This window comes from Astyanax mexicanus, unplaced genomic scaffold, assembly GCF_023375975.1.
Source record: "Astyanax mexicanus isolate ESR-SI-001 unplaced genomic scaffold, AstMex3_surface scaffold_41, whole genome shotgun sequence".
Taxonomy (NCBI): Eukaryota; Metazoa; Chordata; class Actinopteri; order Characiformes; family Acestrorhamphidae; genus Astyanax; species Astyanax mexicanus.
In genome coordinates this window covers 809,562-827,876 of record NW_026040051.1, presented here as the reverse complement: position 1 = coordinate 827,876, position 18,315 = coordinate 809,562, and the positions used below count along the sequence as shown (strand labels likewise).

Genomic DNA, 18,315 nt, shown 5'->3' with positions numbered 1-18,315 from the left:
TAGGTAGCTGTACAGCAGGGTGGTAGGTAGCTAGCTGTACAGCACCAGGGTGGTAGGTAGGTAGCTAGCTGTACAGCACCAGGGAGGTAGGTAGCTAGCTGTACAGCACCAGGGAGGTAGGTAGCTAGCTGTACAGCACCAGGGAGGTAGGTAGGTAGCTATCTGGACAGCACCAGGGAGGTAGGTAGGTAGCTAGCTGTACAGCACCAGGGTGGTAGGTAGGTAGCTAGCTGTACAGCACCAGGGTGGTAGGTAGGTAACTAGCTGTACAGCACCAGGGAGGTAGGTAGGTAGCTAGCTGTACAGCACCAGGGAGGTAGGTAGGTAGCTAGCTGTACAGCACCAGGGAGGTAGGTAGGTAGCTAGCTGTACAGCACCAGGGAGGTAGGTAGGTAGCTATCTGGACAGCACCAGGGAGGTAGGTAGGTAGCTAGCTGGACAGCACCAGGGAGGTAGGTAGGTTGGCTTGTAAAAGTCATGAACTAACCAGGCAATGGGGATAAACGGGTAACTACAACCTACAACTGTAGTGCATTATCAGAATTTTTTACTAGTAATTAAAGAAACATTTGGAAATGAATATCTTTATCAACATATCAGTCATATTGAGCTGTTTCCACAGCTCATTTATTAGGTATGCACAACTGTGTAGTCCACATTATTTGTGGTTCTCAATTAGGGTTTTAGTATAATATTAAAGTAAGCCTTTTTTATCCATATCAGGTTAATACTGATGTCATTTTTTCATTTGAAATATTAAACAGACACCTGGTTCCTGTTACGACCTTTGTGGACAACAGTGACTAAATTTATTTTAAAACATTTTAAAAAACACAATTCTTTTGTCAGTAATATCTTTTTTGGAATTTAACATTTCATATTAAAACATTTAAAAAGAAAAACCCACAGTGGTCACAAATAACTTGACAGTCTTAATAGCAAATAAAAATGCTATTAAAATGAACAAATGAGTATCAACATTTTAAAACTGGCTTCAACAGAATTGTTAAAAAAAAAATAGAATGAAACAGACCTGGACAGAAATGATGGTATGTAACCATAACTTAATATTTTGTTGCACAACCTTTTGATGCAATCACTGCAATCAAACGGTTCTTGTAACTGTCAATGAGACGTCTGCACCTCTCAGCAGGTATTTTGCTCCACTCCTCATGAGCAAATTGCTCCAGTTGTCTCAGGTTTGGAGGCTGCCGTTTCCAGCCGGCTCCTTCCAAAGATGCTCAATAGGATTTAGGTCAGGACTCATAAAAGACCACTTCAGAATAGTCCAATATTTTCCTCTTAGCCATTCTTGGGTGTTTTTAGCTGTTTTACTTTTTAAAATAATAATAAATTATTTTCAGATTTTCATTTGTTCATTGTCATAGAATATTAATTTATTAATACTTTTGTCAGATTTAAGTTATTTCTGTCACCATTGTTTTTTTCTTTCATTAACCGAGTGGTAACATCTATTTCCAAGTGGCAGTTGAACAATCGTTGTACAATGTCACATTGCACCCTAGCTTTTTATCCTTTCTGACCAAACTTAATTTTATCCCTATATTGTGATTTATCTTTATTCTTATAATGCTTGCCTTGAATTTAAGATATAGTAATGTGGTACTTGGCTGGTAGAAAATTTTTGTGTCCTGTTAAAGCAGCAGTATTTAGCTGTATAACAGACTGTTGTTACTCCAAAAAACATACTGATTGGCCCGCAAGGTTGGGCATGGATGTAAACAGAAAAATAATCTGAAGTTTAACCATAACTGTTATGTTGTGCCATTTTGCATGTAGTTTTCCTGCTGCTTTTACTTTGTACTATTATAATTCATAATTAGTTGAAATTATTTTTGATGCAGAGCTGCAGTAAAAGTAAACAGACTGAACAACAGTGTTATGTTCTTATTCTGGAGTGCAAGTGGATAATTGAGTGTAAAAGGGGAGTTTTAGAATGGCGGACACTCCTGTTAAATTTTAGTGAGGAACAGAATAATATAGTGTTAATAAATGTGTTAATAAATTATAGTGCAAGTTTTCCTCGAACAACCTATTCATTTTGAATAAACATGAAAACTCTGCAGTGATGTGCATTGTTTTTTTTGTTTTGTTTTTTTTTATTAGCGTGCATTAGTGCAAATAAAAAAAAAATCTAAAGTGAGGTTTGCAGTTAGTGCTGTGCATGAGTTTATTATAATTGTGTATTTTATAATCCTCTGTGTCAGGGTTTGGCTGCAACTTATATGTCTGGTTTGTTTTCTTTTTAGATATGCCGAACGCAAAAAGACTACAAAAAGAAAATGCATTGGCTGCTCAGAACTCCTTGGAAACGCAAAGAAAAAATGTCCAAGTTGTATGGCCATTCAGCCATACAAAGCAAAATTAAAAGCCAAAAGAACTAAATTCAATGAAGTCAAGGAAGAATGGGTCGAAAAAACAAAAAAACATTGCAACAGAACGCGAGTCATGGATGGAGCTCATTTACTGGTATGATAAAAAAAGGCTTACTTTTCTCTCTTTCTCCTTGTCACTTAATTATTGATTGTATATAGATTTTTTTAGAGCTGTTTTTGTGTTCTAGGTTGATAAACTATGTGTGCTGGGCTTCTACCCGTTGCTTTTCTACGGACAAAAGGTTAAAGGGAGAAACCGTTACCAAGCACACATCATCATACCTGAAAAGGTTAAAGAAGCATTCTGTGGACACGCTGTCTTTACAACAATGAAGTCCTTATATGAAAAACTTCTGAAAGGTACGTGAGTATCAATAAATCTGTGTTAATGTTTAATAATCTTTTACATTTTTCCAGTCTTTCCGGTTAACAATTTTTGTAGATATAATATTTGGTTATGTTTTTATTTCTGTTTTTAGTATACACAGAAACTAACGAAAATGTCACTGTGTCTGGTGTGGAGCAGGATCCTTGTGCTGCAGCCAACAACCTGCAGGTAGTGGTTGACCGAGTTATCATCACAACACATGGCTGTGGCAAAGGTTAGGACTATCAGTTTTTTGTATTTATTGCATTGATGAATGTCTTTACTCTGTGTAGGTTTGTGAGAATGAATCGGTCATTGACATGGCCAGTAGCCAGCCAGGTTCCAGCATCAGCCTTCCAGCCAGTAGCCAGCCAGGTTCCAGCATCAGCCTTCCAGTCAGTAGCCAACCCGGTTCCGGCATCAGCCTTCCAGTCAGTAGCCAACCCGGTTCCGGCATCAGCCTTCCAGTCAGTAGCCAACCCGGTTCCGGCATCAGCCTTCCAGTCAGTAGCCAGCCCGGTTCCAGCATCAGCCTTCCAGTCAGTAGCCAGCAGGGTTCCAGCATCAGCCTTCCAGTCAGTAGCCAACCCGGTTCCGGCATCAGCCTTCCAGTCAGTAGCCAACCCGGTTCCGGCATCAGCCTTCCAGTCAGTAGCCAACCCGGTTCCGGCATCAGCCTTCCAGTCAGTAGCCAACCCGGTTCCGGCATCAGCCTTCCAGTCAGTAGCCAGCAGGGTTCCAGCATCAGCCTTCCAGTCAGTAGCCAACCGGGTTCCAGCATCAGCCTTCCAGTCAGTAGCCAGCAGGGTTCCAGCATCAGCCTTCCAGTCAGTAGCCAACAGGGTTCCAGCATCAGCCTTCCAGTCAGTAGCCAGCAGGGTTCCAGCATCAGCCTTCCAGTCAGTAGCCAGCAGGGTTCCAGCATCAGCCTTCCAGTCAGTAGCCAACCGGGTTCCAGCATCAGCCTTCCAGTCAGTAGCCAGCAGGGTTCCAGCATCAGCCTTCCAGTCAGTAGCCAGCCCGGTTCCAGCATCAGCCTTCCAGTCAGTAGCCAGCAGGGTTCCAGCATCAGCCTTCCAGTCAGTAGCCAACCGGGTTCCAGCATCAGCCTTCCAGTCAGTAGCCAGCAGGGTTCCAGCATCAGCCTTCCAGTCAGTAGCCAGCAGGGTTCCAGCATCAGCCTTCCAGTCAGTAGCCAGCAGGGTTCCAGCATCAGCCTTCCAGTCAGTAGCCAACCGGGTTCCAGCATCAGCCTTCCAGTCAGTAGCCAGCAGGGTTCCAGCATCAGCCTTCCAGTCAGTAGCCAGCAGGGTTCCAGCATCAGCCTTCCAGTCAGTAGCCAGCAGGGTTCCAGCATCAGCCTTCCAGTCAGTAGCCAGCAGGGTTCCAGCATCAGCCTTCCAGTCAGTAGCCAGCAGGGTTCCAGCATCAGCCTTCCAGTCAGTAGCCAGCAGGGTTCCAGCATCAGCCTTCCAGTCAGTAGCCAGCAGGGTTCCAGCATCAGCCTTCCAGTCAGTAGCCAGCAGGGTTCCAGCATCAGCCTTCCAGTCAGTAGCCAACCCGGTTCCGGCATCAGCCTTCCAGTCAGTAGCCAGCAGGGTTCCAGCATCAGCCTTCCAGTCAGTAGCCAGCAGGGTTCCAGCATCAGCCTTCCAGTCAGTAGCCAACCGGGTTCCAGCATCAGCCTTCCAGTCAGTAGCCAGCAGGGTTCCAGCATCAGCCTTCCAGTCAGTAGCCAACCCGGTTCCGGCATCAGCCTTCCAGTCAGTAGCCAGCAGGGTTCCAGCATCAGCCTTCCAGTCAGTAGCAACCTAGGCCTTGGCATCAGCTCTTCAGTTGGTATTATGGCTATTAATGAGAACCATTTCAACAGTGGCCATGCAACCAGTAGGAAGAGACCACACCCCACTGTCAGGCCTTCAAACAGTTTGAACAATACAGAATGTCCCAGAATTGGACTAGGTGCCAGTAGAATGTCAGGCACCAGCATGTCCCATCCCTATAGGAACAAGTCAGGCAGTTTCAAGGTATGCCCTTTCCATTGCATCCAATCATGACATAATGCCACTCACAGGTGGCGTTACAAGCCTATGAATAAAGGCTCCACTTCTTGCTTCGCTTCTCGCTCTAATTTACTTCACTTTTATATAGTATTTTATTTACATTCTACTACTGCTGTAAAGCTAGCTTGAGTCTGATAAACCAATTTATCAGATAAAACAACCCCAAAACACTTTGTCCACACAAGTAAACATGTATGAAGAATAGGGGTGACCTGCAATAGTTGCTGATTCGACTATTTGATTCAGAGGACCCCTATTCGGCTATGAACCTCATAGTCGAATGTACCGTTCTGACTGCATGGGGGTGCCCAAGGCTGCTGCTAAGCATTAGTTGTTATATGAAATGTCTTTGTTTTCGTTATATATAGCCTTTTGTCAAATAAAATCATCCTAATTTCTGTTAATATATTTTTTTAATTGTGTGCGCATTAACAATAGGCTTCTTCCTTACTACACATTAATATAGCACAATCCAGATAAGCGGAGCTGAACACGCTACAGTGCCGTCAGCATCTGCCGGTGTTCTGTCGAATTGTGCTACCTTGTCGAACTGTGCTGCCCTAATGTATATTTAAGTTTAAAAATACAAAATAAGCACTAATTTAAGGCATGTACGCAGTCAGTAGATGTACGTTTTTAGATTTGGATTGCATAAATTATTGTATCATGGCAAACTTATGGCAAATAGAGCTCATTACAAACTGTTTTTGTATTTATTTATGATAATAATTATAATTGTTTGTGTACATTTACATTTTGTGCAGTGACAGAGCGTCCAGGTTGTTTAATGCACATAAACCCCCCTACAACAGATTAATTATAAATAAAAAACACAAGAAATAATTAAATTGTGTAGGTCAGCGCATGCACAGTACCGTTGGGAAGCATGTATCGATGGGTAGCACAATTCGACAGAACAACCTGTGTATTTGAAACTCTCTCAGCGGTAGCAGAAATAGCCGAGAGTCTCACTGACCGGTCATCCCTGGAGGAAATTGACATGGTGGTGGATGCTGGGCCGATCATTACATTACATTACATTTGGCAGACGCTTTTATCCAAAGCGACTTACAATAGTAAGGAAAAAATAATAGAAGTTAAAGGTAACAACGTCTTTAGATAGGGCCTAAAGGAGGTAAAAGGGAAATGAGATAGTGGAGTAGAGAAGAGGAAGAAGGAGATGAAGTTATAAGATACATGTTATTATGTTGCTAAATGAGAGATAAAGGCACATTTTGTTGTTTTAAAAGCCGTTTTATTCCTGTTTTATGTGCACTTTTCTGATGTTCGATATGCTGCACTGACGGTGACTTTTTTTTTTTTTTTTGATAACGATCTCTCCGGTTTCAGTAAGTAAATAAAAGCTAAATAAAGCCAACCTACCATGTTTATTAATTGATCTGAGTGTTTTAGGTTTTTCCTTTGAAATGGAAAAAAAGTCTAGAAGAGAACGGGGATCCCGTTTACTCTGCTCTAGGAAAAAAACTGATTCGACTATTAGTCGACTAAAGGGAAAATCTGATGAATCAGAATCGACTATGAAATTTCTTAGTTGAAGACACCTCTAATGAAGAATCTATTTCAGATTTTTATGTTTAGGCACAGATTATCGCTTTAAAAATAGCTTTAAATCACATTATTAGAGAGAGAGCTGAGATTGTTTTTGTATAAAACGTGGGTATTTTGGAATATGCCAGTGCATTTAAAGTTGAATTTTAAAAATATATGCAAACAAAAAAAGTGCCCTTAAATCCCAGAGGGTTAATAAGCATCAAAACTCCACTAAGGTATTATAATAAAGTAAAGAAAAAAAGGCACTATGCTATAAGGCATACTACACTACCGTTATTTTTGTGAATTTCCCAAAAATAGAGGAAACAGAAAGCACTTTAATCATGACTTAAAATCAGGATTTAAAAAGTTATTCAAAGAATGTTGTGATTATGTTTTTTAAGCAATTGACAGCACTAATCTAAATCATTTCATGTTGCCAATCTTACATGCATTATTTTATTTACATTTATTTACATACTATGATTGATGTGAATTTTGTTGTGAATGAATATTGTTATAATCTGATTTTTAATTTTCTCAATCGTTTGCATGTGTAGCGGCTCAGTGGTTTAATACCTGGTGCTAATTGAGATGTTGAAATATTTTTTAATTGGGCGCCAGTTATTAAATTAATTTAATTAGATTAATTAATTAATTAATTAATTAATCAAATTAATTAATAACACAAGACATCTCAGGGTGTGGTTTCTACAGGTGACAGAAATTTTCATAACCAAGTTATCCAGAAAAACACACTGAAATGACAGGTTTTGTAAAATAAAAGTATTTATTAAATCACACAGATATGAGTAAATAATTCATTAAAAAGTCATAAATGTAGCCATTAGATATCAAATCATAGTGTAGAATAATAAATGAGAAATAAAAGAACAAACACGTTATAATGCTGATATGAAAGGAATAAAGATTAATATAACTATTAAGTGAGTATTTCTAAATAAGGGTCTAAGGCATTTTAAGTCTACGAAACCAATTCTTATTTCCAACCAAGCCACTCAAAATGAGTCATCTATACTAAAGACGCTCTATTAAAGACCCGACCAAACCATGACCAACAGACACCATCTGCCGAAAGATTAAACCCAGCTCTGCCTTACTCTGAGGTGTTGAAGTGGGCCTTGGTGACGTCCGTCTGGGTTGGTCGTCTGCTGCTTCACCCCGAAAAAGGATCACGTGAGCCTGTCTGCAGGGTGGTTTGACTTCCTGTGTCAGCACGGAGCCCCATTAGAACCCACAGGGAAATCCTTTCGCTCTCAGGTGGCTTGCTGGTGGCCTCCGGACCGCAGGTTTCTGGGTTGGATCTGGCGGATCTCCTTTTCAGCTGTACTTTAGCTAAACTTAGATGGAATAATGCTTGGCTTCGTAGATTGTAAAATAACCTTAGATATTTTAACTAGGATAGCTAATATTAATATACTTGAAGATTAAATGCACTAGTCTAAGAAAACTAACTTAAGATGACTAAACTAACAGTCTATCCTTCCTCCATCTCTGGGCTCCCTAACCTCTCTCCTCTAACTGTTTTCCTCAACTCATCTTCTCCAACTCCTTCTCTAACTGCTTCTCCTCCAACTGCTCTGAACTAAACTCCGAACTAAACTGCCCAAAAACTGAACTGTGTCTGCCCAGTTTAACTATTAGTCTCTGTGGCCTGTTTGGCCCTCGAGCTATGATTGGCCCTGTGGCCCAAATGTCTGTGTTTTGATTGGTCTAGGAGCAATTTCAAACTCTGGCAGGGAAGATCTTATTCACAAAGGGGCCATAAAACCCCCCCTCGCTCACATGGTCAGCATGCTTCAGCATTTTTCTAATAGATCAAACCAAAAGAAAACTCAATTAAACAGTGGATCAAAATACATTTTTCAGCATATCAGTTTGTGAGGATAAATTCAGGAAACACAATCTTACAATTGAATCACAATAAATGTAATATATATATATTTTGCCCACAAACAGTTTTGTAATACTCAAGATAATCTTAGGAATACAATGATGGATGGTACTCTGTCAGAAAGAGATCAAGAGTCATGTTATTATTTAAACCCAATTAAATCACTTAAAAGATAATACATGGTTAAACCACTGATAACCAAATAAAGCTAAATTATCAAATGCTAATTAAACCTTGTTGATTCAGACTTGAATGTGTAGGAGAATTCAATCAGGACACATCCAAACACATATACCATATACCAGACACATATACCATTATTTAGTAAACATTCTATAAAACACCTTTTTTATATAGTCAATATATATGTATTTTCAGCAAAATCTTCTTAGTGAGAAATTCCTCTTCCCTCTGCTGTGTTTAGATAAGCGGTTGGCATCGGAATTTACGATGGTGGGGGAAGGAGTTCTTTCTGCACCCCACAGAATTTGAGCCTGCAATGTTGAAAATGGAATCCCAAGCTTAGAACATTTCTCTTAATTTCATTAATCTTATTTCTAAGTGATTGCAGAAATAACTAGGCACAAACCCCTAAATTGGTACAACATTTGGTGAATTAACAATTTCCAAGGCATTAATTAAGTTTTGACACTCTCTTAAGTCCGCAGTCCCGTCCTAGTGATGGTGTTGCAAATGTTCCAAATGTTTACATTAACTCCGAGGTTTATGACTTGGAGGAATGTAAACAGAATTTTACCCTAAACTCGCATTTAGGGCTCTCGGGCGAGGCTGAGTGAAGAAATAGTCAGTAAATGTCATTTTGAAATTTAAGGTTGTTTGAAAAAAAGATTACTCCAAGGTTTTTTAGAGTGTTCTGGGTTCGAAGTTTCCTTATAGGCCGTAAAGTGGGGGTAGTGTGTGTTTGTGTCCAAGCAATGAAGAAATCCTCTGGTTAATCCACTACATTCCCCCCCCATCGATCGATGGGCCACTGGACGTTGGGTCATCGGTCGATGTCAACCTGGATTTCTGTAGACAGAGCACGTTAGGGTACATCTTTCATGCAATTGGTGTCTTGTTGGTCATGCTTTCTTAAGACAATCTACTACAAGGTCGCTGACAGAGTTTTTGGTCTAATGGATATACAATTTCTCTTTTGAGGTATCTATCAGTTTGTTTGTTTTTTGTAGCTATTGGCTTTTGGTTCTGAATAAAATAGTTAATTTAATGTGATAGTGTGGCAACAAGCATAGGAAAGGGTCACAAATAGTTTGCTAGCTATTTGTTCCTTTATAACTTTATCAAGACAACCTACCCATAAGGTATGCTTCAATAATTAGCCACTACTTAGTCAACAATTGAGAACAATATAGCGGAGCAAACGTAGTCAGAAGGGAAACAAAATATGTTTTGGGCACCTGAAGAGAGGAGAAAGAAAAAAAAAAAAATTGGCACCCCCCCTCTCCACGTATTTATTATACTGCTATGCTAATGGTTTGAAATGGTGATTCAAACTCTAGGTTTAACAAAATATCCAATTTGTTGTGGGTTATGCTACTCGGATAGGTGAGTTCCAGACAATGAATGTGTGGTACGTTCTCAATTTAACAATTGCGTCAGGCCAGAAAATGGTGGACAATGAACACTCAGTGTGTGGCCCCGTATTATGATTTAACCTAGGGCATTATTGGTCCCGACTTGTCCCATGGGGCTTTTGCATAGTTTGATTGGGTTACAGTGAACTTGTTTGAGAATCGGTTTAATAAAACACTGACGATGCGGGATCTGGTTCCAGATGCGAGGCAGTTTGTCTGCCTCTGCATGAGGACCAAACCAATGAGACCTGAGCTCGCGAATTGTTTTGCCAGTGCTGTGCTGGGACCTCACCAGTAGCTTGTCAGCAGTGTAGCACAATGGTTGGTATCCAAGCGTGCTTTTTCCCAGTTTTGGGTGTTTCCGCAGTTCACCGCTAGAACGGTGAGATATACCAACACCTGAGAAAGTGTGGTTCAGCGAAAAAGTTGTGGCCTGAGCCATTTCAATAGGGTCTGGGGGACGTCCCCCCCATCTGGCAAATGCACCTGCCACAGTGATGAGATGTTTGTTCCTTCGGACAAATTTCATGAGTCTTTCGACCCAATCCATTTGTGGAATTGGCCATATACCACACAGATCTTCTGAAGATTGGGGCTGAAAACACACTAGCTTTTTTCCAACAAGTGGCAGATATGTCAATTGTGGGAATGCTCGGTGTGTTTCCCCCATCATTTTGTGGTCCACCCATGGGTGATCGAGGGCCTGGGCTAGGCTCTCCCCCCCATGGCGCTGAGGCACCACGAATGAAGATGAAGCGTGTGTATCTGGGGCATAAACAAACAGGCCCTTGAGCATCCTGAAAGACGCACAGTAAGTGGCAAGTGGATCAAGGTGAAATGCCAGTGTTCTGAAAGAAGTGTTGTCACATGCACCAATTGTCATGTTAACTTTCCATTTGATTTGAGCATTCCGAAAAGCACATCCATCTGTGTAGATGGTGGGAATGTTTTTACATTCATAAGAATCCAAGGGACTGTGTTTGTCTGGAACCACTGGTGCAGGAACAAGAAGAGAACAATCCTTTTGGTGCACGAACAGAGGATCACAGTTAGTCCGTGGCAAGGAACCTGCAGGTGGTCTGTGAACAGCTGACTTGTCAGCCCATGGAACAAAGATTTCACCGTTGACTGTTGTGTTAGGAGTGAATGACTTTCCAGCTTTTGGGTTGTACTCATCTACAGCCGTAGAGGGAGTCGATGCCCATGAACAGGTGTTTTGTTTTAGAATCATGCTAGGGGATTCTGAGGATGGTGGTTTCAGAACCCTGATCATGAGCTTCTCATTGATTCCCGTGGAATTTGAAGGTTCAATGAGCTTGTGTGGCTCAATGTTGCTAGCAACATGATAGCATTGAACTCTATCCTGTGCCTTAGGACAGGGCAGGGGTTCGCAAACCTGTGCCCAGATTCTACGATGCTGAAAGTCAATCAATGGTTTGAACCGGTCAAGGAGGTCTTTGCCAAAGAGCAATGGGACGTTCTCCAATGGAGAAATGTGAATTGGATGGGTGAGGCTCATTGGACCGATGGCAACGTGCACCAGGGCTGCAGAATGCAGAGTGATACCAGTGTGCGAATATGGTTGAAGGTGAAGAGCACACTTTTTCAGAGGTATCTCTTTGTTGTTTCGGCGGGCTGTCGCCCTCACCTGGTCAAAAAGTGAATTTGACATTAAAGAAATGTCTGACCCCGTGTCCAAAAGAGCTTCATACCCGAACACATTTTCCAGCCAGGTGGCTAGGTAGAATTTTGGTGTTGAACCTTTCTCGGTTAAGAAACCCAAGAATTGTTTAGGTGGTGGATCCTCCAGGCTGAGGGAAGAAGCTTCCTCAGTGTGGTTGTTTTCAGCGTCTGGCTGTACAACCAAGGCTGCATTGGGGTGGATGGATTTCGCACCCCCCCAAGCAGGTTGATCTGGAGCATGGACAATTGGCAAGAATTCAGATTCAGCATTGTCCTGCTTGCGTATTTCGTTACGAAATTGTCTGAGCAGACTGCCGTCTTTAGTGCTCAGGTTAGTTGGATATGTCTCATGCTTGTGCCTTTTAGGTGGACACCAACGTTTGTGGTGCTTTGGGCTCTTTCTCCTGAGCGGAGATTGAAGTTTGCTGGAGCTCTGTGCTCGAACATGGTGCTGTGAGTGTTTGCCATTCCAACTGCGTTTTATCCTACCTTTCCTTCGATAGGAGGGCTTTTGGTCACTTTGCTTGGCCCAATGTAGGGACGAGCGACGCCAAGAGTGGAACACTCTCTGGTTTTTGTGGTTTAACTGGGTCTTAGGTGGCATTGGAGCCTTGTGTGCCCCTTTTTGCTTGACGTAGGAGGACTGCTCATTAATTATCAGGACGTCATTTGACTCTGATTTTTTCTTAATGTTTTGTTGGAACTTAGCAAATCCTCTGAGAGCCAAATCACGCAGCTGCCGGCTTGTTAGCGTACGAGGGCAGGCTGCGACTCCAAAAGAGTGACTGGTGGAGGGATGGAGGTTTCTCACGAACAATGTTTTGAAAACTTCCTCTTCCTCCATTCCAGGCTCATTTCTATAGCCGAAATAAGCGTGCCTGAGGCGGTGATAGTACTGTAGGGGTGTTTCCTGGCGTCTCTGCTTAATTGCAAGAGCTGCAGCAAGGCCGGTTTGAGCAAGGTGGTTGGAGAACTCATCCTCCAAAGCCTTGCAAAGAGCAGGATAGTCTCTCTTAACCTGGGGTGGTTGGCGCTCAATGAGACGTCCAACTTCCCGACTAGAGGACACCTTAATGAGGTAGATTTTATCATCTACCGTGGCCTTGGGGAAACGGCGTAAGAAGAAGTCAATGTCGCGAAGATACTGGTGGACATCATTAGAACCGTCCGGTTCTGGTTCAAAGCGTGGGATGTTACGCGCAATTTTGTCCAAATCTCTATCAGAGGGTGCTTGAGGTTGCACAGAGGTCCCATGTGGCTGAGAACGCTGAGTGAACCTTGGTTCTACTGGCGCTTCAGCACCTTTAAGGGAGACTAGAGGGAATGTATTTGTGGATGGTTGTTGCTTAAGATCAGGAACCCCAGGGGTTCCTGATTTACCAGCTGGATTGATGGGGGAGTCTCCCTCCATCATCAGCTCAAATGTTAACTCTGTTTGGTCTCGAGTTAATTTGACTGCATTGTTAGCATGTGCTAATTCAGTTTGTAGCTCAACCTGTCTTGCAATAGCATGTTTTAGTTTTTCCTGTGACTGAGCTGCAAGTTGGGTAGCTATGTTGGCTTCCTTTTGAAGCAGCTGCACTTCGGTTTTGAGGTCTCTTTGGTTCATTTCAGACTGTACAGTTTTGTTCTCTAGGTCTGCAACTCTATCATTTAAAGTCACAATCTCTGCTTGGAGATTTTGAATGGTTTTGGAGGAAGCAGCAAGTTGATCCTGTGACAACAGCAGTTGTTTCCACAGTATTAGGGAAATCGGATCCACTTGTTGCTTGCCCTCAAGGATTTTAGATACACACTCATTGAGGCTTTTGGCAATTTGTGCATGGAGACCCCCACTGTCCGTTTGTTGGACTGGGACGGTAAGTCCTGGGGGTAGACCAGCTGTAAGCTCTAAAAGAGCTTTTTCAGTGACACACATTTTGATTTACGTAAAGCAAGTGGAATCAAACAATTTTGATGACAAACAAGTTTATTTTATGTTCGAGTCAATTAGCATTGTGCCTTTTCTAAGAAGAAAATCTGTAAAAGTGGGCGACCTAAGGTTACAATTAGTAGATTAATTTTGAAAGAATAGTTAGATTTGTCGTCAGTGGTGCTAGTGAACAGCTTAATAACTGTAGGGCACTATATGCAATATGTCTAAATATGAGTATAGTTATTAACTATGTACAGGATGGGAGAATTTAACTATGTATTAAGCACAGGTGTGCTGGGTATATGGTTGAGTAACTGATAACTGGATAAGTTTTTTATTTTTTTTTTTTTTTTTTTTTTTTAAATGGTTAATTAATTAATTTCAATTAGTTTTTAATAATTGATCTTAATCGATCAATAATTAATCTTAATTTATTTGAAGATGGTTGAATTAAATTGAAAATAATTAATTAACAAAAGTTTAATTAACTTTACTTAATCAAATTGATTAAAATGACCAGTTAATTATTTTATGTTGTGATTAGTTACTCAATGGAGATAGCTATTTAGCTTGGTTCAATGTAACATAAAGAGTAATGTTTGAGAGAGCAGACCTGAAACTTAAATTTAACTATTTAATATTAACCGATTAAATTAATGCAGTTATTTGTTTACTTATTTACAAACCATTTAACCCAACCACAATGCAAATTCCCTTTATTAACTTAACAAAAAGTTTGTTTGAAATTGGCACCCTCTGGCGACAGAAACTCTAAATGCACTCTACAGGATGATAGCAATTACACAAGTACAACACCAGGTGGCGACACAGCTATGTGGCTAAGTGGCTCCCTCTGGTGGTCAAACAAATGAGATGCACCTTTCTGCACTGTATGCAGTTACCCAAATCAAACACCAGATGGCGATGTGGCAGTGTACCCCCCCTAGTGGTGAGGGGTGGTAAAACACGCTTTGAGTTTGAGTGTAAATAGTCAGGCTGTCCACCAGATGGTGGCAGAGGCCGACTGGTGGGAGTGGTCACGCCCACTGATGATGCCACGTTAAGGACCGCCCCTTGGGTCTGGGACCTGGTCAGCAGATTTGACTGACTCAGTCGACTGTGAATAGCAGAGGAGAAGGACTCGGCGGTCCGAAAGTTTAACACAGCAGCAACACACTTCACAAGATGAGCAAAGAGGATTTACATCCTGGCGTGGTTAGTTTAATCACGCACACAATAAACTTCCTGCCACTCAGGGTGGTGTTACGTAAAAGTTAGCTACTCTTTTACGCACGTGGAAGTGTCCAGTACTGCAGGATTTTACGGATTTCGCGCAAAAACCGGCAGTTTTAACTGGAGCGCGGAGTCAATGAGCCGGAAATCCGCGACTCAGAGCTGCGCGAAGGCCTTATCAGATCAACACTGGCAAAATATGTCTATTTTACCGGAAACAGTTCGAACTTATGTAAGTACACACGTATATACACGTATATACACCCGGGTTTAAGGTTACCCACACACGGTGGTGTGTTAACCAAGCTTATTTTACAAATAAGAGTAATGTTTTCAAGAGCGCTCACGTACCACACACACACACACGTTATACAGATACACAGGGACCGTGCGCGTGACACGCACACACACAGGGGACTGGCCAGTCCTAAATTGTAAACAAAAAACACGTGTAAAACATGTGCGTGTGTTTCTAACACGCTGGGTTTATGCAGTTAACTCCAGCTAGGCCAGCTAGCCAGCAGCTAACGCATTTAGCAATAAAAACAAAATACACTTTATTCTGCAACTTACAGCGCTATTTTCTGGAACTGGTTATGAAATGTGTATACTCTGGTCCCGCGGCGGAGAGCCAATAAGAGTATAATCCTGCCCCACGTCGGCGCGCCAAATTATGTAGCGGCTCAGTGGTTTAATACCTGGTGCTAATTGAGATGTTGAAATATTTTTTAATTGGGCGCCAGTTATTAAATTAATTTAATTAGATTAATTAATTAATTAATTAATTAATTAATAACACAAGACATCTCAGGGTGTGGTTTCTACAGGTGACAGAAATTTTCATAACCAAGTTATCCAGAAAAACACACTGAAATGACAGGTTTTGTAAAATAAAAGTATTTATTAAATCACACAGATATGAGTAAATAATTCATTAAAAAGTCATAAATGTAGCCATTAGATATCAAATCATAGTGTAGAATAATAAATGAGAAATAAAAGAACAAACACGTTATAATGCTGATATGAAAGGAATAAAGATTAATATAACTATTAAGTGAGTATTTCTAAATAAGGGTCTAAGGAATTTTAAGTCTACGAAACCAATTCTTATTTCCAACCAAGACACTCAAAATGAGTCATCTATACTAAAGACGCTCTATTAAAGACCCGACCAAACCATGACCAACAGACACCATCTGCCGAAAGATTAAACCCAGCTCGGCCTTACTCTGAGTTGTTGAAGTGGGCCTTGGTGACGTCCGTCTGGGTTGGTCGTCTGATGCTTCACCCCGAAAAAGGATCACGTGAGCCTGTCTGAAGGGTGGTTTGACTTCCTGTGTCAGCACGGAGCCCCATTAGAACCCACAGGGAAATCCCTTCACTCTCAGGTGGCTTGCTGGTGGCCTCCGGACCGCAGGTTTCTGGGTTGGATCTGGCGGATCTCCTTTTCAGCTGTACTTTAGCTAAACTTAGATGGAATAATGCTTGGCTTCGTAGATTGTAAAATAACCTTAGATATTTTAACTAGGATAGCTAATATTAATATACTTGAAGATTAAATGCACTAGTCTAAGAAAACTAACTTAAGATGACTAAACTAACAGTCTATCCTTTCTCCATCTCTGGGCTCCCTAACCTCTCTCCTCTAACTGTTTTCCTCAACTCATCTTCTCCAACTCCTTCTCCCACTCCTTCTCTAACTGCTTCTCCTCCAACTGCTCTGACCTGAACTCCCAAAACTCAACTGGAAACTCAAACTGTGTCTGCCCAGTTTAACTATTAGACTCTGTGGCCTGTTTGGCCCTCGAGCTATGATTGGCCCTGTGGCCCAAATGTCTGTGTTTTGATTGGTCTAGGAGCAATTTCAAACTCTGGCAGGGAAGATCTTATTCACAAAGGGCCATAAAACCCCCCCTCGCTCACATGGTCAGCATGCTTCAGCATTTTTCTAATAGATCAAACCAAAAGAAAACTCAATTAAACAGTGGATCAAAATACATTTTTCAGCATATCAGTTTGTGAGGATAAATTCAGGAAACAAACAATCTTACAATTGAATCACAATAAATGTAATATATATATATTTTGCCCACAAACAGTTTTGTAATACTCAAGATAATCTTAGGAATACAATGATGGATGGTACTCTGTCAGAAAGAGATCAAGAGTCATGTTATTATTTAAACCCAATTAAATCACTTAAAAGATAATACATGGTTAAACCACTGCTAAATAGGGGTGTCACGATCTCGATATTTTATCGAAATCGAATCGAAATGAGGTCACGATCTCGAGTATCGAAGTCAAAAAGAGGATCGACGATCCCTCCCGCGCGCGCTACGCAAATAGCGCAGCGCGCTACGCAAATGGCGCGGCACCAACACAGCGCATCCTATTCATTTAAATAGAGATAGCCACTGCATGAGCGCAGTCGGCGGGAGTGTGATCACTGTTTTTATCTGTCCAACGGGGGAGGGGGGGCGGGGGTTGGGCGCGCAGGTTTTGTATCTGTATCTAACGGAGGGGTGGGTGCGCGCAGGTGAGAGCGTGTGAACTCGCTGAAATGCGTGTGTCAGTGTGACTTGAGAACACTGACTATAGATCACAGTGAGGTGGATTAAAAATCTTAAACTTATAATTGACTACACCTGTTGCTTTCCATTGAATTAAAAAAACATCTTTCTCTCAGATAAAGTAAACACAAGCGTGTTTCTGACTAAAATAAAAGCTTTTCAGGAGAGATATAAGTTATGTGTAAATATTTATAAGACAATACCCACATCACTTATCTAACCAGCCTGTACTGATTTCTGCCCCCCAATAATGCTTTCAATAACCTCTTGTAACCCCTGGGAGCCAGGGGTTACACTCTAATAGCCTTTAATAGTCTTCAGTAGCCTTTAAAAGACTTACCTGGCGGCCGTGGTGTGTCCACTAAACTCCGTAGTTATAAACATCCTGAGGTTAGCAGCGCGCTAACTGACCTGTTTATAATGTAATCCGAGCAGTGCCTGCGTGTCGGCTGTTCTAACCTGCTGCTGTTAGCTGCTTGGGCTGAAAGATGAACTGTAGTGAGCTGTTTTATCCGGTTAGTGGGGTTAAAACCTTTATTTGTTTACAGAAACAGTAAAAACGGACTGGCTGAGCTCTGTAGCCCGTGGCTGGGCTGTACTGAAGTAGTGACTGAGTGAAGAGAGCGGGGCTTGTGCTGCTGCTGCTAGTGGTTGGATGAAGAACTGCAGCTTCATGTAATGAGCAGTTTCACCAGCCATCCACACACAGCTCTGATAAACTGCTTGTTTTAATAGTGCACACTGTTGCTACCAAAAAAAGTCACTAGATGGCATTACCATATATATCTTAATAAATAATAATAATAATATTTATAATATTTATAATAATAATAATAATAATAATAATAATAATAATAATAATAATAATAATAAATATATTATTTAAATTTTATGAGGCATAAAATAATAACAAGAAAAAAAAACAAGAAAATCGAGAATCGAATCGAATCGTGACCCTCAAATCGAAAATGAAATCGAATCGAGGATTTAGAGAATCGTGACACCCCTACTGCTAAACCAA

The 18,315-nt window shown here is 41.3% G+C and overlaps 1 protein-coding gene across 2 annotated transcripts in view; it reads left to right on the top strand.

Moving 5' to 3' along the window:
- The first annotated feature begins 2,295 nt into the window (after positions 1-2,295).
- Positions 2,296-18,315, top strand: part of LOC111196333 (mucin-4) — a 47,939-nt gene continuing 31,919 nt past the window's right edge. Inside the window, exons 1-4 of one of the 2 annotated variants that reach the window (XM_049473613.1) lie at positions 2,296-2,490; positions 2,585-2,756; positions 2,923-2,952; positions 3,057-4,790. In XM_049473613.1, the coding sequence (XP_049329570.1) occupies positions 3,084-4,790 (1,707 nt within the window). In that variant the 5' untranslated portion in view covers positions 2,296-2,490; positions 2,585-2,756; positions 2,923-2,952; positions 3,057-3,083. Of the gene's footprint in view, positions 2,491-2,584; positions 2,757-2,875; positions 2,953-3,056; positions 4,791-18,315 lie in introns of both variants that reach the window. The other variant, XM_049473612.1, reaches the window with a different exon arrangement.